This window comes from Lepidochelys olivacea (assembly GCF_965140295.1).
Source record: "Lepidochelys olivacea isolate rLepOli2 genome assembly, chromosome: 6".
Classification (NCBI taxonomy): domain Eukaryota; kingdom Metazoa; phylum Chordata; order Testudines; family Cheloniidae; genus Lepidochelys; species Lepidochelys olivacea.
Window position 1 is genome coordinate 117,311,207 of NC_140416.1, and position 20,584 is coordinate 117,331,790.

At 56.0% G+C, this 20,584-nt stretch overlaps 1 protein-coding gene across 1 annotated transcript; it reads left to right on the top strand.

Moving 5' to 3' along the window:
• Positions 1-11,946: 11,946 nt before the first annotated feature.
• On the top strand, positions 11,947-14,466 carry GPR135 (G protein-coupled receptor 135; the record flags this gene model as incomplete). Its single annotated transcript, XM_084629818.1, has 1 exon — positions 11,947-14,466. One exon carries the CDS (start codon positions 11,947-11,949, stop codon positions 13,207-13,209), a length of 1,263 nt encoding a protein of 420 aa, XP_084485944.1. The 3' UTR covers positions 13,210-14,466.
• Positions 14,467-20,584: the final 6,118 nt, after the last annotated feature.

A 20,584-nucleotide genomic window follows, 5' to 3' on the forward strand; every position in this document is an offset into this window, starting at 1 on the left:
CTCTGTGTCTAGGTCTGTAGCTACGTGGTGGAGCCATTAAAAAAATAACCCACTGTTAACGACTGCATTTCCCCTGGACAGTGCGGGTTCTCGTCGGTGCTCAGCGCCGCTGGCTCATGAACTAGCCATTGCCAGAGCAACTGAAGCCCTGTAGCTTCTCCAGTCAGGCGCTTTGTTTCAGCAGTGCTTTGACCAGCAGTAATGGCCTTGCCGGCCAAAGGGCAATGCATGCGCGACGTGGGTAACACACGCATCAGCCCTGCAGCTAACCGCCGCTGGAGCCATTTGTAGTTATGAGCCGGCGGCTGCACAGTAGAATCAGGAGATTAAATGCCAAGCTGGGAGGGAAGAGCCAGCATGCTCGTCAGCAGGGCCATGGAGGCACAGGTCGAGGGGGGCAAATTCTGTTTCGGCCACCCGTGTAATTCCACGGCGCCCAGATGTCCTCTTGCCAAACACCCGCTACAACAGTGTCCTGGGCCGTCTCCCCTGTGGCTGGGTGCTAAGTTCTTTGGTGGTGAGCGTGTGCTCATCAAAAGGTGTAAATGCTGTGCCGTATAGTTGAGGGCGGTCACACACATTAGCTGTAGGTTCGTGTTTATGGCCTTTTGTGTGCGACTGCCTTGCAATTGTTTGTACTAGTAAAAAGCCAAGCTGTGAGTTAAAGATCATAGAATCATAGAATATCAGGGTTGGAAGGGACCCCAGAAGGTCATCTAGTCCAACCCCCTGCTCGAAGCAGGACCAATTCCCAGTTAAATCATCCCAGCCAGGGCTTTGTCAAGCCTGACCTTAAAAACCTCTAAGGAAGGAGATTCCACCACCTCCCTAGGCAACGCATTCCAGTGTTTCACTGTCACTGCATTACATGCTCCAGCTGCGTAAACAATTACATGCGTAATGGAGGCTGCCAGGGTAGCGAGTGCCAGCCCAGCATCTATTCTGGGGAGGAAGGATGGAGGGAAACGTCTCAGCTCCCCTTTGTAAGCTTTGGGGTCGGGGGGGGGGGGGAGAGCACTTGTCCCAGCACGCTAGTGGGGTGCAGGGCTTGTACGCTTGCCTTCCCAGGATGGCCTTACATCTCAGGAGCCGGGATGCCTGCCAGTAATTCTCCACAGGATAGCTATACGTTCGATGAGTAAAGTTAAGCATGTGTGGATTTGGAAGCTCGAGTATTTAGTTCCTTGGCATTGTTTATTATTAATAGAAACTATTATCCATTGTGGGGCTGAGTCCCTGGCCTTTTCTGTCACTCGCCTGCTTTTAACAGGCAACATACTGTCATCTCTCCAGCACCAATGAACCTGTGCATTATGAGTCGCCTTTAGCTCTCAAAGGGGATCTAAACCTGTAGTTACATGGACAAAAGATCCAAAGGGCGTTTTTATGAAGGGCAATCTACTATTCTTCGGACAAAAGTTTCCGAGGGGCCAGCGGCTAGGAAGACAGCTGCTGGATGCATGCTGCGGCTGCGTGGCATTGCATCCTGTGCATCCTGTGCCAGTTGTCAGCCAGGCTGTTGCAGAGAATGTCTGCCTTTTCGGGGGTGTTGTAGGCAGGGCTATGTGTCTAGTAGCAGTCAGGGGCGCTGGGATCCTCACATACACACAATCTGCTTGGGGGGATAGCAGGGGCTGTTTGAGGGAGCAGTCTCAGGTCCTATTCTGGGGGGTGGGAAGAGTCCCAGCTCCTGGAGGAAAGACAGGATGCGGTGCGCATGTGTGAGGGCAGGGTGGTCCCAGTCCCGTCTGTATCTGTGTATGGGGGGGACCGACGGTCCCAGCCCCTGTGTATATGTGTGTGTGACAACAGGGCGGCTGCTCCGGTGTCCTACCTCTTTGTATGTGTCTGTGTTGGGGGGTAGTGGCTACTCCCAGCCCCTATCTTTGTGTTGCGGGGAGATGTCTGTCTGTCTGTCCGGGGGGGGGGGCGTGTATTGGGAGCTGTCTCTGTGCTGGGTGTGTGTGTGTGTGGTGAGGGGTTCCTGGGTGTGTGGTGGGATGTGTTGAGTGTCTGTGTGTGTTGGCGGTATGTGTCTGTTTTGGAGTGGGTGGGTGTCTCTGTGTGTCTGCCTTTGGGGTATGTCTGTGTGTGTATTGGGGGTCATTTGCTGAGTGGGGGTCTGTGTGCCGAGTGTGTCTCCAGGGTGGGTGGGTGTGTTGGAGGTATGTATGTCTGGGTGTGCTGGAAGGCATCTGTTGGGTATGTCTGTCTGCTGGAGGTGTGTGCGCTGGGGTGTGTGGATGGCTGGGTTATGTCTGGCTGTGTTGGGGGTCTCTGACGGCGGGGACTCTCTGTTGGGGTGTCTGTGTGTGTGTTGGAGGGTGTCTTGGTATGTGTTGGGTGTGTTTCTGTGTTGCGGTGTCTGTGTGGAGTATGTCTGTGTTGGGGTGTGTCTATCTGTGGGGGGTGGTCTGTCAGTGATATGCCTGTGCGTGTGCTGCGGCTGTGTGTTTATATGTTGGGGGTATGTTGTCTGTCTCTTCATTTGTTGTGGGGTCTGCTGTTGGGGGTGTCCTGTGTGTCTCTGTGTATTGGGGGTATGTCTTTGTGTTGGGGGGTCTGTGTGCTGGGGTGTGTTTGTGCTGAGGGTCAGGGGGTCTGTGCAGGTTTTGTGGGGGGTGTCAGGTGGTGACTGTGTGTGTGTTCGAGGTGGCCACATTGGGTATGTATATCAGTCTGTTGGGGGTGTCTGGCAGGGAGTGTCTGTTGGGGAGGGGCATGCACAAGGGGACAAGGACACCGCCCCATAATCGTCGGGGGAACAGAACTCCTCCAGCCCTGGGACCGTGGTGGCAGAGAGAGGGAGCGCTTCCTGGCCACAAGGCTGTGAGGAGGAGAGCGAGTTCCTGCTGGAGCGCAGGGGTGCACTTTTTGACCCCAAGGGGTCAAATTTAAATTTCTGCACATGCCCCTGATGTTGGGTATATATATGTGTCAGTCTGTTGAAGGGTGTCTTAATGGGGGGAGGGTGTCTGTCAGGGGGTGTCTGTTGCATATGTGTGTCAGTCTGTTGTGGATGTCTGTGTCAGGGGCTGTCTGTCGGAGATGTGTGTCAGTCTGTCGGAGCTGTCTGTGCCAGGGGCTGTCAGAGATGTGTGTCAGTCTGTCAGGGATGTCTGCTTCAGGGAGTGTCTGTCGGGGATGTGTGTCACTCTGTCAGGGGTGTCTGTGTCAGGGGGTGTCTGTCGGGGATGTGTGTCAGTCTGTCGGGGGGTGTCTGTGCCAGGGGCTGTCTGTCGGGGATTTGTGTCAGTCTGTCAGGGATGTCTGCTTCAGGGAGTGTCTGTTGGGGGTGTCTGTGTCAGGGGCTGTCTGTCGGGGATGTGTGTCAGTCTGTCAGGGATGTCTGCTTCAGGGAGTGTCTGTCGGGGATGTGTGTCAGTCTGTCGGAGGTGTCTGTGCCAGGGGCTGTCTGTCGGGGATTTGTGTCAGTCTGTCAGGGTGTCTGTGCCAGGGGCTGTCTGTCGGGGATTTGTGTCAGTCTGTCAGGGTGTCTGTGCCAGGGGCTCTCAGAGATGTGTGTCAGTCTGTCAGGAATGTCTGCTTCAGGGAGTGTCTGTCGGGGATGTGTGTCACTCTGTCAGGGGTGTCTGTGTCAGGGGGTGTCTGTCGGGGATGTGTGTCAGTCTGTCGGGGGGTGTCTGTGCCAGGGGCTGTCTGTCGGGGATTTGTGTCAGTCTGTCGGGGTGTCTGTGCCAGGGGCTGTCAGAGATGTGTGTCAGTCTGTCAGGGGTTTCTGTGTCAGGGGGTGTCTGTCTGGGATGTGTGTCAGTCTGTTGTGTATGTCTGTGTCAGGGGCTGTCTGACGGAGATGTGTGTCAGTCTGCTGGGGATGTCTGTGTCAGGGGCTGTCTGTTGGGGGTTTCTGTGTCAGGGGCTGTCTGACGGAGATGTGTGTCAGTCTGCTGGGGATGTCTGTGTAAGGGGCTCTCTGCTGGGGGTGTCTGTGTCAGGGAGTGTCTGTCGGGGACGTGTGTCAGTCTGTCGGGGGGTGTCTGTGCCAGGGGCTGTCTGTCGGGGATTTGTGTCAGTCTGTCGGGGTGTCTGTGCCAGGGGCTGTCAGAGATGTGTGTCAGTCTGTCAGGGGTTTCTGTGTCAGGGGGTGTCTGTCTGGGATGTGTGTCAGTCTGTTGTGTATGTCTGTGTCAGGGGCTGTCTGTCGGAGATGTGTGTCAGTCTGTTGGGGGTGTCCGTGTCAGGGGGTGTCTGTCGGGGATGTGTGTCAGTCTGTTGGGGGTGTCCGTGTCAGGGGGTGTCTGTTGGGGGTGTCCGTGCCAGGGGGTGTCTGTCGGGGATGTGTGTCAGTCTGCTGGGGATGTCTCTTTCAGGGGGTGTCTGTTGGGGGTGTCCGCGTCAGGGGGTGTCTTTCAGGGATGTGTGTCAGTCTGTCTGGGGTGTCCGTGTCAGGGGGTGTCTGTCGGGGATGTGTGTCAGTCTGTCGGGGGTGTCCCTGTCAGGGGGTGTCTGTCGGGGATGTGTGTCAGTCTGTTGGGGGTGTCTGTGTCAGGGGGTGTCTGTCGGGGATGTGTGTCTGTCTGTTGGGGATGTCTGTGTCAGGGGCTGTCTGTCTGGGGTGTCCGTGCCAGGGGGTGTCTGTCGGGGATGTGTGTCAGTCTGTCGGGGGTGTCCGTGTCAGGGGGTGTCTGTCGGGGATGGCTGTCAGTCTGTCTGGGGTGTCCGTGTCAGGGGGTGTCTGTCGGGGATGTGTGTCAGTCTGTCGGGGGTGTCCGTGTCAGGGGGTGTCTGTCGGGGATGTGTGTCAGTCTGTCGGGGGTGTCCCTGTCAGGGGGTGTCTGTCGGGGATGTGTGTCAGTCTGTTGGGGGTGTCTGTGTCAGGGGGTGTCTGTCGGGGATGTGTGTCTGTCTGTCGGGGATGTCTGTGTCAGGGGCTGTCTGTCTGGGGTGTCCGTGCCAGGGGGTGTCTGTCGGGGATGTGTGTCAGTCTGTCGGGGGTGTCCGTGTCAGGGGGTGTCTGTCGGGGATGGCTGTCAGTCTGTCTGGGGTGTCCGTGTCAGGGGGTGTCTGTCGGGGATGTGTGTCAGTCTGTCGGGGGTGTCCGTGTCAGGGGGTGTCTGTCGGGGATGTGTGTCAGTCTGTCGGGGGTGTCCCTGTCAGGGGGTGTCTGTCGGGGATGTGTGTCAGTCTGTTGGGGATGTCTGTGTCAGGGGCTGTCTGTCTGGGGTGTCCGTGTCAGGGGGTGTCTGTCGGGGATGTGTGTCACTCTGTCAGGGGTGTCTGTGTCAGGGGGTGTCTGTCGGGGATGTGTGTCAGTCTGTCGGGGGGTGTCTGTGCCAGGGGCTGTCTGTCGGGGATTTGTGTCAGTCTGTCGGGGTGTCTGTGCCAGGGGCTGTCAGAGATGTGTGTCAGTCTGTCAGGGGTTTCTGTGTCAGGGGGTGTCTGTCTGGGATGTGTGTCAGTCTGTTGTGTATGTCTGTGTCAGGGGCTGTCTGACGGAGATGTGTGTCAGTCTGCTGGGGATGTCTGTGTCAGGGGCTGTCTGTTGGGGGTTTCTGTGTCAGGGGCTGTCTGACGGAGATGTGTGTCAGTCTGCTGGGGATGTCTGTGTAAGGGGCTCTCTGCTGGGGGTGTCTGTGTCAGGGAGTGTCTGTCGGGGATGTGTGTCAGTCTGTCGGGGGGTGTCTGTGCCAGGGGCTGTCTGTCGGGGATTTGTGTCAGTCTGTCGGGGTGTCTGTGCCAGGGGCTGTCAGAGATGTGTGTCAGTCTGTCAGGGGTTTCTGTGTCAGGGGGTGTCTGTCTGGGATGTGTGTCAGTCTGTTGTGTATGTCTGTGTCAGGGGCTGTCTGTCGGAGATGTGTGTCAGTCTGTTGGGGGTGTCTGTGTCAGGGCCTGTCTGTTGGGGATATGGGTCAGTCTGTTGGGGGTGTCTGTGTCAGGGGGTGTCTGTCGGGGATGGCTGTCAGTCTGTCTGGGGTGTCCGTGTCAGGGGGTGTCTGTCGGGGATGTGTGTCAGTCTGTTGGGGGTGTCCGTGTCAGGGGGTGTCTGTCGGGGATGTGTGTCAGTCTGTTGGGGGTGTCCGTGTCAGGGGGTGTCTGTTGGGGGTGTCCGTGCCAGGGGGTGTCTGTCGGGGATGTGTGTCAGTCTGCTGGGGATGTCTCTTTCAGGGGGTGTCTGTTGGGGGTGTCCGCGTCAGGGGGTGTCTGTCGGGGATGTGTGTCAGTCTGTCGGGGGTGTATGTGTCAGGGAGTGTCTGTCGGGGATGTGTGTCAGTCTGTCTGGGGTGTCCCTGTTAAGGGGTGTCTGTCGGGGATGTGTGTCAGTCTGTTGGGGGTCTCTGTGTCAGGGGGTGTCTGTCGGGGATGTGTGTCAGTCTGTTGGGGATGTCTGTGTCAGGGGCTGTCTGTTGGGGGTGTCCGCGTCAGGGGGTGTCTGTCAGGGATGTGTGTCAGTCTGTCTGGGGTGTCCGTGTCAGGGGGTGTCTGTCGGGGATGTGTGTCAGTCTGTCGGGGGTGTCCCTGTCAGGGGGTGTCTGTCGGGGATGTGTGTCAGTCTGTTGGGGGTGTCTGTGCCAGGGGGTGTCTGTCGGGGATGTGTGTCAGTCTGTTGGGGATGTCTGTGTCAGGGGCTGTCTGTCTGGGGTGTCCATGTCAGGGGGTGTCTGTCGGGGATGTGTGTCAGTCTGTCGGGGGTGTCCCTGTCAGGGGGTGTCTGTCGGGGATGTGTGTCAGTCTGTTGGGGGTGTCTGTGTCAGGGGGTGTCTGTCGGGGATGTGTGTCTGTCTGTTGGGGATGTCTGTGTCAGGGGCTGTCTGTCTGGGGTGTCCGTGCCAGGGGGTGTCTGTCGGGGATGTGTGTCAGTCTGTCGGGGGTGTCCGTGTCAGGGGGTGTCTGTCGGGGATGGCTGTCAGTCTGTCTGGGGTGTCCGTGTCAGGGGGTGTCTGTCGGGGATGTGTGTCAGTCTGTCGGGGGTGTCCGTGTCAGGGGGTGTCTGTCGGGGATGTGTGTCAGTCTGTCGGGGGTGTCCCTGTCAGGGGGTGTCTGTCGGGGATGTGTGTCAGTCTGTTGGGGGTGTCTGTGTCAGGGGGTGTCTGTCGGGGATGTGTGTCTGTCTGTCGGGGATGTCTGTGTCAGGGGCTGTCTGTCTGGGGTGTCCGTGCCAGGGGGTGTCTGTCGGGGATGTGTGTCAGTCTGTCGGGGGTGTCCGTGTCAGGGGGTGTCTGTCGGGGATGGCTGTCAGTCTGTCTGGGGTGTCCGTGTCAGGGGGTGTCTGTCGGGGATGTGTGTCAGTCTGTCGGGGGTGTCCGTGTCAGGGGGTGTCTGTCGGGGATGTGTGTCAGTCTGTCGGGGGTGTCCCTGTCAGGGGGTGTCTGTCGGGGATGTGTGTCAGTCTGTTGGGGGTGTCTGTGTCAGGGGGTGTCTGTCGGGGATGTGTGTCAGTCTGTTGGGGATGTCTGTGTCAGGGGCTGTCTGTCTGGGGTGTCCGTGTCAGGGGGTGTCTGTCGGGGATGTGTGTCAGTCTGTTGGGGATGTCTGTGTCAGGGGCTGTCTGTTGGGGGTGTCCGCGTCAGGGGGTGTCTGTCAGGGATGTGTGTCAGTCTGTCTGGGGTGTCCGTGTCAGGGGGTGTCTGTCGGGGATGTGTGTCAGTCTGTCGGGGGTGTCCGTGTCAGGGGGTGTCTGTCGGGGATGGCTGTCAGTCTGTCTGGGGTGTCCGTGTCAGGGGGTGTCTGTCGGGGATGTGTGTCAGTCTGTTGGGGATGTCTGTGTCAGGGGCTGTCTGTCTGGGGTGTCCGTGTCAGGGGGTGTCTGTCGGGGATGTGTGTCAGTCTGTTGGGGATGTCTGTGTCAGGGGCTGTCTGTCTGGGGTGTCCGTGCCAGGGGGTGTCTGTCGGGGACGGCTGTCAGTCTGTCTGGGGGTGTCCGTGTCAGGGGGTGTCTGTCGGGGATGTGTGTCAGTCTGTTGGGGATGTCTGTGTCAGGGGCTGTCTGTCTGGGGTGTCCATGTCAGGGGGTGTCTGTCGGGGATGTGTGTCAGTCTGTCGGGGGTGTCCCTGTCAGGGGGTGTCTGTCGGGGATGTGTGTCAGTCTGTTGGGGGTGTCTGTGTCAGGGGGTGTCTGTCGGGGATGTGTGTCTGTCTGTTGGGGATGTCTGTGTCAGGGGCTGTCTGTCTGGGGTGTCCGTGCCAGGGGGTGTCTGTCGGGGATGTGTGTCAGTCTGTCGGGGGTGTCCGTGTCAGGGGGTGTCTGTCGGGGATGGCTGTCAGTCTGTCTGGGGTGTCCGTGTCAGGGGGTGTCTGTCGGGGATGTGTGTCAGTCTGTCGGGGGTGTCCGTGTCAGGGGGTGTCTGTCGGGGATGTGTGTCAGTCTGTCGGGGGTGTCCCTGTCAGGGGGTGTCTGTCGGGGATGTGTGTCAGTCTGTTGGGGGTGTGTGTGTCAGGGGGTGTCTGTCGGGGATGTGTGTCTGTCTGTTGGGGATGTCTGTGTCAGGGGCTGTCTGTCTGGGGTGTCCGTGCCAGGGGGTGTCTGTCGGGGATGTGTGTCAGTCTGTCGGGGGTGTCCGTGTCAGGGGGTGTCTGTCGGGGATGTGTGTCAGTCTGTCGGGGGTGTCCCTGTCAGGGGGTGTCTGTCGGGGATGTGTGTCAGTCTGTTGGGGGTGTCTGTGTCAGGGGGTGTCTGTCGGGGATGTGTGTCTGTCTGTTGGGGATGTCTGTGTCAGGGGCTGTCTGTCTGGGGTGTCCGTGCCAGGGGGTGTCTGTCGGGGATGTGTGTCAGTCTGTCGGGGGTGTCCGTGTCAGGGGGTGTCTGTCGGGGATGGCTGTCAGTCTGTCTGGGGTGTCCGTGTCAGGGGGTGTCTGTCGGGGATGTGTGTCAGTCTGTTGGGGGTGTCCGCGTCAGGGGGTGTCTGTCAGGGATGTGTGTCAGTCTGTCTGGGGTGTCCGTGTCAGGGGGTGTCTGTCGGGGATGTGTGTCAGTCTGTCGGGGGTGTCCGTGTCAGGGGGTGTCTGTCGGGGATGGCTGTCAGTCTGTCTGGGGTGTCCGTGTCAGGGGGTGTCTGTCGGGGATGTGTGTCAGTCTGTTGGGGATGTCTGTGTCAGGGGCTGTCTGTCTGGGGTGTCCGTGTCAGGGGGTGTCTGTCGGGGATGTGTGTCAGTCTGTTGGGGATGTCTGTGTCAGGGGCTGTCTGTCTGGGGTGTCCGTGCCAGGGGGTGTCTGTCGGGGACGGCTGTCAGTCTGTCTGGGGGTGTCCGTGTCAGGGGGTGTCTGTCGGGGATGTGTGTCAGTCTGTTGGGGATGTCTGTGTCAGGGGCTGTCTGTTGGGGTTGTCCGCGTCAGGGGGTGTCTGTCAGGGATGTGTGTCAGTCTGTCTGGGGGTGTCCGTGTCAGGGGGTGTCTGTCGGGGATGTGTGTCAGTCTGTTGGGGATGTCTGTGTCAGGGGCTGTCTGTCTGGGGTGTCCATGTCAGGGGGTGTCTGTCGGGGATGTGTGTCAGTCTGTCGGGGGTGTCCCTGTCAGGGGGTGTCTGTCGGGGATGTGTGTCAGTCTGTTGGGGGTGTCTGTGTCAGGGGGTGTCTGTCGGGGATGTGTGTCTGTCTGTTGGGGATGTCTGTGTCAGGGGCTTTCTGTCTGGGGTGTCCGTGCCAGGGGGTGTCTGTCGGGGATGTGTGTCAGTCTGTCGGGGGTGTCCGTGTCAGGGGGTGTCTGTCGGGGATGGCTGTCAGTCTGTCTGGGGTGTCCGTGTCAGGGGGTGTCTGTCGGGGATGTGTGTCAGTCTGTCGGGGGTGTCCGTGTCAGGGGGTGTCTGTCGGGGATGTGTGTCAGTCTGTCGGGGGTGTCCCTGTCAGGGGGTGTCTGTCGGGGATGTGTGTCAGTCTGTTGGGGGTGTCTGTGTCAGGGGGTGTCTGTCGGGGATGTGTGTCTGTCTGTTGGGGATGTCTGTGTCAGGGGCTGTCTGTCTGGGGTGTCCGTGCCAGGGGGTGTCTGTCGGGGATGTGTGTCAGTCTGTCGGGGGTGTCCGTGTCAGGGGGTGTCTGTCGGGGATGGCTGTCAGTCTGTCTGGGGTGTCCGTGTCAGGGGGTGTCTGTCGGGGATGTGTGTCAGTCTGTCGGGGGTGTCCCTGTCAGGGGGTGTCTGTCGGGGATGTGTGTCAGTCTGTTGGGGGTGTCTGTGTCAGGGGGTGTCTGTCGGGGATGTGTGTCAGTCTGTTGGGGATGTCTGTGTCAGGGGCTGTCTGTCTGGGGTGTCCGTGTCAGGGGGTGTCTGTCGGGGATGTGTGTCAGTCTGTTGGGGATGTCTGTGTCAGGGGCTGTCTGTCTGGGGTGTCCGTGCCAGGGGGTGTCTGTCGGGGACGGCTGTCAGTCTGTCTGGGGGTGTCCGTGTCAGGGGGTGTCTGTCGGGGATGTGTGTCAGTCTGTTGGGGATGTCTGTGTCAGGGGCTGTCTGTTGGGGGTGTCCGCGTCAGGGGGTGTCTGTCAGGGATGTGTGTCAGTCTGTCTGGGGTGTCCGTGTCAGGGGGTGTCTGTCGGGGATGTGTGTCAGTCTGTCGGGGGTGTCCGTGTCAGGGGGTGTCTGTCGGGGATGGCTGTCAGTCTGTCTGGGGTGTCCGTGTCAGGGGGTGTCTGTCGGGGATGTGTGTCAGTCTGTCGGGGGTGTCCGTGTCAGGGGGTGTCTGTCGGGGATGTGTGTCAGTCTGTCGGGGGTGTCCCTGTCAGGGGGTGTCTGTCGGGGATGTGTGTCAGTCTGTTGGGGGTGTCCGTGTCAGGGGGTGTCTGTCGGGGATGTGTGTCAGTCTGTTGGGGATGTCTGTGTCAGGGGCTGTCTGTCTGGGGTGTCCGTGTCAGGGGGTGTCTGTCGGGGATGTGTGTCAGTCTGTTGGGGATGTCTGTGTCAGGGGCTGTCTGTCTGGGGTGTCCGTGCCAGGGGGTGTCTGTCGGGGACGGCTGTCAGTCTGTCTGGGGGTGTCCGTGTCAGGGGGTGTCTGTCGGGGATGTGTGACAGTCTGTTGGGGATGTCTGTGTCAGGGGCTGTCTGTTGGGGGTGTCCGCGTCAGGGGGTGTCTGTCAGGGATGTGTGTCAGTCTGTCTGGGGGTGTCCGTGTCAGGGGGTGTCTGTCGGGGATGTGTGTCAGTCTGTTGGGGATGTCTGTGTCAGGGGCTGTCTGTTGGGGGTGTCCGCGTCAGGGGGTGTCTGTCAGGGATGTGTGTCAGTCTGTCTGGGGTGTCCGTGCCAGGGGGTGTCTGTCGGGGATGTGTGTCAGTCTGTCGGGGGTGTCCGTGTCAGGGGGTGTCTGTCGGGGATGGCTGTCAGTCTGTCTGGGGCGTCCGTGTCAGGGGGTGTCTGTCGGGGATGTCTGTGTCAGGGGCTGTCTGTCTGGGGTGTCCGTGCCAGGGGGTGTCTGTCGGGGATGTGTGTCAGTCTGTCGGGGGTGTCCGTGTCAGGGGGTGTCTGTCGGGGATGGCTGTCAGTCTGTCTGGGGCGTCCGTGTCAGGGGGTGTCTGTCGGGGATGTCTGTGTCAGGGGCTGTCTGTCTGGGGTGTCCGTGTCAGGGGGTGTCTGTCGGGCATGGCTGTCAGTCTGTCGGGGGTGTCTGTCGGAGGGTGTCCGTGTGCGTCGGGGGCGCGCATGGTCCCCGCCCTGCGGGTGACCAGGGGTCTCGGCAGCGCGGGGGTGGCCGGTGAGTCTTGCCGGGCGCCGTGTGCGCAGTCTGGCAGGCTGGAGTCGGTTCCCTGGGCAACGGGCTGGAGACGTCAGCGGCTCCCGGAGCCCCCGGAGCCCGCACGCGGCAGGGGACGCGGGCGCGCGGCAGGCAGGGCTCAGAGCCCGCCAGGCCGGGCAGGGAGCAGCAGCCCGAGCCGCGGCTCCCCCGACGCGGGCGGCTCCGCGACCCCGCAGCAGCCGGGACCCCAACCCCTTGGCCGGCCTCGGGCCGAGCGTGCGCCCCACGCCCGCCGCTCTCCCCGGGGCGGCGGGGACGGGGATGCTCGCTGCTCATGGAGCCGCCGCCGGCGAGCCCGGGGCTGCTGAGCGCCCTGTCCCGGGCGGGGGCCAATGAGAGCGGCGGGGCGGCGGAGGAGGCGGGCTGGTCGGGCGCGGCGCTGGCCTCGCAGGCGCTGCTGCTGGCGCTGATCTTCGCCCTCTCGGCGCTGGGCAACGGGGCCGTGGTGCTGGTGATCGCCCGGCACCGGCAGCTGCGCACCGTCACCAACGCCTTCGTGCTGTCGCTGTCGCTCTCCGAGCTGCTGGGCGCGCTGCTCTGCCTGCCCCTCGCCTTCCTGCGCCTGCTCAGCCGCCCGCGCGGCGCCTGGCTCTCCGGCCAGCGCCTGTGCCTGGCCAGCGCCGCCCTGCACGCCGGCCTGGGCATCGCCGCCACCCTCACCATGGCGCTGCTCTCCTTCGACCGCTACTGCGCCATCGTGCGCCAGCCGCGCCGCAAGATGGGCCGCCGCCGCGCCGCCCAGCTGCTGGCCGCCGCCTGGCTGGCGGCGCTCGGCTTCGCCGCGCCCTGGTACCTGCTGGCCCAGGCGGCGGGCGCGGGCCGCGGGGCCGGCGCGGGCCGCTGCACCTACGTGCTGCTGCCCTGGGGCTCGTCGCGGCTGGGCCCGCCCTACAGCGCGGCGCTGATCGTGCTCTGCTACCTGCTGCCCTTCGCCCTCATGTGCTTCTGCCACTACAACATCTGCCGGGCCGTGCGCCTCTCCGAGAGCCGGGTGCGGCCGCTCTCCACCTACGGCCACCTGCTGCGCTGCTACGGGGAGATGCGCACCGCCACCACCGTGCTCATCATGATCGTCTCCATCATCTGCTGCTGGGGGCCCTACTGCGTCCTGGGGCTGGCGGCCGCCGCCGGCCACCTGCCCTTCTCGCCCACCGTGGACGCCGTGGCCAGCTGGATGGCCTGGGCCAACGGCGCCATCAACCCGCTCGTCTACGCCGCCCGCAACCCCAACATCGCCATGCTGCTGGGCCGCAGCCGCGAGGGCGGCTACCGGACTAGGAACAACGTGGCCGCTTCCCTGGCCGCCCGGGGCCAGCGCCTGGAGGCCCGCGGCCGGGCCGAGCCAGGCCGGGAGCGCTGTGCCCGGCAGCGGCCCGGCGGCCACGCCGCCAGCACCCTCTCCTCCTCCAGCCCGGCCAGCGGCGGCGAGGTGGCCATGTGGGCCTGCAAGAACCCGGCCGTGCTCTTCTGCCGCGACGCGCAGCCCGGCGCGGCCGCCCTGCCGCCCAAATCCGACACGGCCGATACCAGCCTCTGACGGGGCCCGCTGGGGAAAGCTGCCTGGCCGCGAGCTGGCTCGGGCGGCGGCACGGGGGCCCACGGGATGGGCTGGGAGACCTGCGGCTTGGGCCGTTGGAAACTCGGCTGAGCAAAGCGCTGGGTCCTGGGGAGCAACGTTCCGGGGGCTGCCCTGGATGAGCTAGTGGGTCTGCTCCAGTTCTTCATGCGCTGGCTCTCCCCATTTCAACAGGGGCTCAAAGATGCCCGGGAAGAGCTGCTGAAATGAGCCCAGGACACAGCTGAAGAGAGGGAGGGTGGCAGTAATCATCCTGTGACTGACTCTCTATGAGCTCATCTCGCTTTAGCCAAAAAGTGCCAATAGGAAGTTAAGAACAACACGAGCCCCCTGGCCCTTGGGAACCATTAAGTGCCAAAAAAAAAAAGTGTCTGAAAGCTGAGTATTGCCAGCTCAAAGACACACAAAACGTATCACACTGTGAAAACCACAGCTTTGCAGGAGACAATTGCTTTAACACATTATATGTGGAAATACACCAAGTCTCAGCCTAGGACGGACTGAATACCTTGAGGTTCATTTTTAAATCCCAAACAAGAAAAATCCCATTCAGAGCTCTCCAGATTTAAAGAAAACATGCAAGATTAGCAGGCAGAAGAATGAAACTTGAAGCCCCATAAAATCTGTGATATTTCAGTATATACATTCAGTGTGAGAAGTATTTCAAATGGGGAAAATTCCCAGAAATGGGAGATCAGTACTATATTCTGATCCAGACAAAATTGAAGAAAGATAAAATATGGGTTTGGAATAGATGCGGCATCATTCAGTTTGTAGACTTTTGAATTTCCTCTTGGAGATGGACAAAATGTCTAATTTCATTTAACATCCTTTGAATAGATTTATATGAGCCCCTAGGGAGAGGCAGGTATTCTGCTGAAGGAGAGAAAAAGCAATGTAATGAGTCTAGTTTGTGTTTTGGGGTGCACATTACCTGCTCACTGCATTACTCAGTTGACCTCTTAGAATTTAACGATATTTGGAAAACAGCTTTGATTGCCAGTACTGATATTATATATAAAAACAAAAAGAGCACAAATCAATATGTTGAAACCAACTCACATGAAATGCTGCTGCACAACCAATCCTCAACTTGGGATTAGGGAAGGTCATGCCTGACTAATCTAATCGCCTTTTATGATGAGATTACTGGTTCTGTGGATGAAGGGAAAGCAGTGGATGTATTGTTTCTTGACTTTAGCAAAGCTTTTGACACGGTCTCCCATAGTATTCTTGTCAGCAAGTTAAGGAAGTATGGGCTGGATGAATGCACTATAAGGTGGGTAGAAAGCTGGCTAAATTGTCGGGCTCAACGGGTAGTGATCAATGGCTCCATGTCTAGTTGGCAGCCGGTATCAAGTGGAGTGCCCCAGGGGTCGGTCCTGGGGCCGGTTTTATTCAATATCTTCATAAATGATCTGGAGGATGGTGTGGATTGCACTCTCAGCAAATTTGCGGATGATACTAAACTGGGAGGAGTGGTAGATACGCTGGAGGGGAGGGATAGGATACAGAAGGACCTAGACAAATTGGAGGATTGGGCCAAAAGGAATCTGATGAGGTTCAATAAGGATAAGTGCAGGGTCCTGCACTTAGGACGGAAGAACCCAATGCACAGCTACAGACTAGGGACCGAATGGCTAGGCAGCAGTTCTGCAGAAAAGGACCTAGGGGTGACAGTGGACGAGAAGCTGGATATGAGTCAGCAGTGTGCCCTTGTTGCCAAGAAGGCCAATGGCATTTTGGGATGTATAAGTAGGGGCATAGCGAGCAGATCGAGGGACGTGATCGTTCCCCTCTATTCGACATTGGTGAGGCCTCATCTGGAGTACTGTGTCCAGTTTTGGGCCCCACACTTCAAGAAGGATGTGGATAAATTGGAGAGAGTCCAGCGAAGGGCAACAAAAATGATTAGGGGACTGGAACACATGAGTTATGAGGAGAGGCTGAGGGAGCTGGGATTGTTTAGCCTGCAGAAGAGAAGAATGAGGGGGGATTTGATAGCTGCTTTCAACTACCTGAAAGGGGGTTCCAAAGAGGATGGCTCTAGACTGTTCTCAATGGTAGCAGATGACAGAACGAGGAGTAATGGTCTCAAGTTGCAGTGGGGGAGGTTTAGATTGGATATTAGGAAAAACTTTTTCACTAAGAGGGTGGTGAAACACTGGAATGCGTTACCTAGGGAGGTGGTAGAATCTCCTTCCTTAGAGGTTTTTAAGGTCAGGCTTGACAAAGCCCTGGCTGGGATGATTTAACTGGGAATTGGTCCTGCTTTGAGCAGGGGGTTGGACTAGATGACCTTCTGGGGTCCCTTCCAACCCTGATATTCTATGATTCTATGATTTATGAATTTATTTTTCCTCAGAGGTTCAGGATCTCAAGCCTTAAATTAATACTTTAATTAATCCATATGCTCTAGCTACATTACTTTATTATAAAAGTACCTACATGCTATAAAACTACAGAGATAATAGGAATTTGTAAGGTACATGATTTCAGAATACTATTTATCAGTTTTTCACCATCATTTAATTTATTATAATTGCAAACATGCAAGCAGGCTTGGTTTGTGTGTCCCTCAACAAACAGCATCTCCAGCATTGTGCTCGAGGGCTGGTTTAGTACTGGCTTAAGTTGCATCTATTCTTGAGACATTGAACATCCCTTAGCAAGTTTGTGCCAGAGTAGGGGTGTTAACTGGAGTAACCTGGTCAAATTCCAGCTCAAGATATTACCTTCCACATTCCTAAAACATCCCCTGAACTTTCAACTGAATAGAATATTCTTTACCTTCCTATCTGAAATCTTGTTGCTGAGTGCTGTTAAACCATTTCAGACATAGATGTTTTGATCTCAGTGTTCTTTTCCTATCTGTTTAAGTTCCCAGTCCTGTAACCCTTTCACACACAAATAGTTTCACATCAATGGGGAGCACCTGTGTGACTAAGGATTATAGAATCAGGCCATTAAAGTTTGTAAAACAGGATGGAAGACTGTATAAAAAAGCTTCAGGTGGGAGCTAGAGAGTAGTAAAGTTAAATAAGCATGGCCAAGATAGTTCCTCTTAATTAAATTACTAAATATCTATACATTTAAGCTGTGTCTATAAATTGCTTCTTGATTGTTTAATTGATTCCACATAGATAGGCTAATAGTCTTCATAACACTTCATCAACACATCAAATTTGTGAATTAATTTTGCCATGTTTGATCTTAATATACAGCTAAAAGACCCCCCAAAAAGTATATTAGTGCGTACAAATTCTGGAAAGAAGAGGGTAGAATTCACCACAGCACAGATGTATCAATTCAAACATTTTTTAATGTATGCATAACTATTATTATTATCCCAGTTTTTCCTTGAGCAGGATTGTTTCTGCCATCTGTTCAGATCTTCTCTGTGGTTACCTTCTGAGGAAACATGGAGATGTCCTGACGCTGGTCTCTGATAGGTGTACTATTGATACATAGCTCTGCCAAATGGAATTCACTTGGTCTAAACAGACAAACCAAGGAATTGATCATTTTTCTCTTTGGGTTATAATCTGTCTGCCAATATGTCTTAATTTATTATTATTATTATTATTCTTGTTGGTTTGTTGTTGTTATTATATAGCTAACAAAAATCGAAGAACAAACAAAAACCACAGTGGGATGATGGAATGGATTTAAATAGTGCAGTAGAAACATATCTAAGAAAAATGAACCAAACCATTGTGAGGTTTAACCACTGTTTACACAGAGCTGTAAATCTGATGCACTGGCTTAATGTACTTTGTAGTGCGAACCTGGCTGGCAATTTTTAAACCAACTGTGTGGCAGACACAATAACTATTTTATGTGCTATATCTTAGGACCAAATGTTGCATCAGTGGGTGTGCAACTGCTTGCACAGGTTTTGTGTACTATGTCTTGTGCACACAATGAACGAAAATTTCTCTAGGTAGTACTCTTCAATGCTTACTCTTATTACACTAGTATCTGAGCCCTGTCTAAACAGAATGGGATAGCACCCCTGTGAGGTAGGCTATTAGTTCTATTTTAGAGCTGGGAAAGTGAGACACAGAGAAATGAAGTGACTTGCCCAAAGTCACAGGCAGAGCTAGAAATTGAACTCAGATCACCTGAATCCCAGTCCTCTATCTGACCCACAAGACCACCTGCCATTCTTTACATCTTCAACCGTGCTTGCATGCACGGAACAAGAGCAAATGCAGTACAGAGTATAATGTTTACAAGCGAATGTTAGTGCATACCAATCGAAACATGCAAGTGATTCGTATGTGCAAAGTTGCATGTGCGCAAATGGATGCATGGTTGAGGGCCCTTTGCAAATTAGGCCCCTTGTATGAAACACCAGCTTTTTCAGGAGTCTCTGGGAAGGAGTCTCTTCACTTGCTCTCTTCTGAAGTGGAACTGCATGAATATCTGCTAGAAATCCAGCCTTTTTAAGCAAACATCTTCACCCTCCAGTCCCGGCAACAACACTAGAGCTTGGCAGTTCAGGTACAAGCCACAGGATGTGCACATTTTTAAAACTCTTGTTTTCAAAGTAAAACTGAATGATAAGGTATGTTCAATACACACTGCAGCAAAGCCTAAGTAGAGAGATGGAGTTAAAATTGTTCTGTCATTTAAGCAACCTGTGCTTGTTCTGATGGACGAATCCCTCAGCCCACATGATACCTGACCAGAGATGGGACCTTGCGTCACTAGCAAGGATCACAAGATGTAAGATTCCATTTCCAACAGGTACCTTCCTCATATACTGTCACGCTTCATCCAGCACTAAGGAGTCTGTTCTCAAGTGTAGCAGCCGCACAGTAACTGTTTCTGCAGGAAAATCCTTCCCCTTGTTTCTCATACCGCAAGGCTCACGTCCTTGTCTGAATTTCCTGTTCTACCCCATACAAGTTTGTGCCTAGAAGCCTGCAATACCTCTTTCTCCAGGACAGTCTGTCTCATGGGATCCTCACGCTGTACATGACAATTTTCCTTCCCTCCTCCACCACCCCTCCTGGGCTACCTTGGTAGTCATCCCCCTATTTGTGTGATGAATGAATAAAGAATGCATGAATGTGAAGCAACAATGACTTTATTGCCTCTGCAAGCGGTGATCGAAGGGAGGAGGGGAGGGTGGTTAGCTTACAGGGAAGTAGAGTGAACCAAAGGGCGGGGGGTTTCATCAAGGAGAAACAAACAGAACTTTCACACCGTAGCCTGGCCAGTCATGAAACTGGTTTTCAAAGCTTCTCTGAGGCCTACCGCGCCCTCCTGTGCTCTTCTAACCGCCCTGGTGTCTGGCTGTGCGTAACCAGCAGCGAGGCGATTTGCCTCAACCTCCCACCCCGCCATAAACGTCTCCCCCTTACTCTCACAGATATTGTGGAGCACACAGCAAGCAGTAATAACAGTGGGAATATTGGTTTCGCTGAGGTCTAAGCGAGTCAGTAAACTGCGCCAGTGCACCTTTAAACGTCCAAATGCACATTCTACCACCATTCTGCACTTGCTCAGCCTGTAGTTGAACAGCTCCTGACTACTGTCCAGGTTGCCTGTGTACGGCTTCATGAGACATGGCATTAAGGGGTAGGCTGTGTCCCCAAGGATACATATAGGCATTTCAACATCCCCAACAGTTATTTTCTGGTCTGGGAATAAAGTCACTTCCTGCAGCTTTTGAAACAGACCACAGTTCCTGAAGATGCGAGCGTCATGCACCTTTCCCGGCCATCCCACGTTGATGTTGGTGAAACGTCCCTTGTGATCCACCAGAGCTTGCAGCACTATTGAAAAGTACCCCTTGCGGTTAATGTACTCGGCGGCTTGGTGCTCCGGTGCCAAGATAGGGATATGGGTTCCGTCTGTGGCCCCACCACAGTTAGGGAATCCCATTGCAGCAAAGCCATCCACTATGACCTGCACATTTCCCAGGGTCACTACTCTTAATATCAGCAGATCTTTGATTGCGTGGGCTACTTGCATCACAGCAGCCCCAACAGTAGATTTGCCCACTCCAAATTGATTCCCAACTGACCGGTAGCTGTCTGGCGTTGCAAGCTTCCACAGGGCTATCACCACTCGCTTCTCAACTGTGAGGGCTGCTCTCATCTTGGTATTCATGCGCCTCAGGGCAGGGGAAAGCAAGTCACAAAGTTCCATGAAAGTGCCCTTACGCATGCAAAAGTTTCGCAGCCACTGGGAATCGTCCCAGACCTGCAACACTGTGCAGTCCCATCAGTCTGTGCTTGTTTCCCGAGCCCAGAATCGGCGTTCCACAGCATGAACCTGCCCCATTAGCACCATGATGCATGCATTGGCAGGGCCCATGCTTTCACAGAAATCTGTGTCCATGTCCTGATCACTCACGGGACCGCGCTGACGTCGCCTCCTCGCCCGGTATCGCTTTGCCAGGTTCTGGTGCTGCATATACTGCTGGATAATGCGTGTGGTGTTTAATGTGCTCCTAATTGCCAAAGTGAGCTGAGCGGCCTCCATGCTTGCCTTGGTATGGCGTCTGCACAGAAAAAAGGCACAGAACAATTGTCTGCCGTTGCTCTGATGGAGGGAGGGGCGACTGAGGACACGGCTTCCAGGGTTGGCTTCAGGGAGCTAAAATCAACAAAGGGGGTGTCTTTACATCAAGGAATATTTCAGGCAGGACTTCACGGAGGGTTCCAATAAGAAATGGTGCACCTAAGTTATTGTTCTTATTGGAACAAGGAGGTTACCCTGGCCTCTGATTGATACATGGCTAGATTTACCTCGCTGCACCTTCTCTGTGAGTGACTGCAGTGTGACTTAGAGGAATGAGTCCCCTAGACAGGGGAGGGCGGGAAGCAAATGAGTACAAAACAAATCTGGTCTATTTCTTGTTTTGATCCACTCCATCTATCTTTTACATCTTTGGCTGGCAGCAGACGGTGCAGAAGGCCTGCATGCCATCCTCATCTCTTGCCTGCCCGGCAGAAGATGGTACAGTACGACTGCTAGCAATCTGTATCGCCTGCCTGCTCACCATAAGACGGTTCAATAGGACTGACTGCAGGACTAAAGAGAATGACCTGGTCAAGTCACTCCAAATTTAGTCCCTGCGCCCATGTCTGCCCAGGCGCTCCCAGCCGATGTGGCCAGGAGCACCTCGGACACGACGAGGATGGCTACCAGTCGTACTGCACCGTCTGCTGCCACAAGGCAATGGGTTGCTGCTACTGTGTAGCAATGCCTTACCGCGTCTGCCAGCACCCAGGAGACATACGGTGACGGTTACCTGAGTGGGCTCCATGCTTGCCGTGGTATGGCGTCTGCACAGGTAACTCAGGAAAAAAGGTGCAAA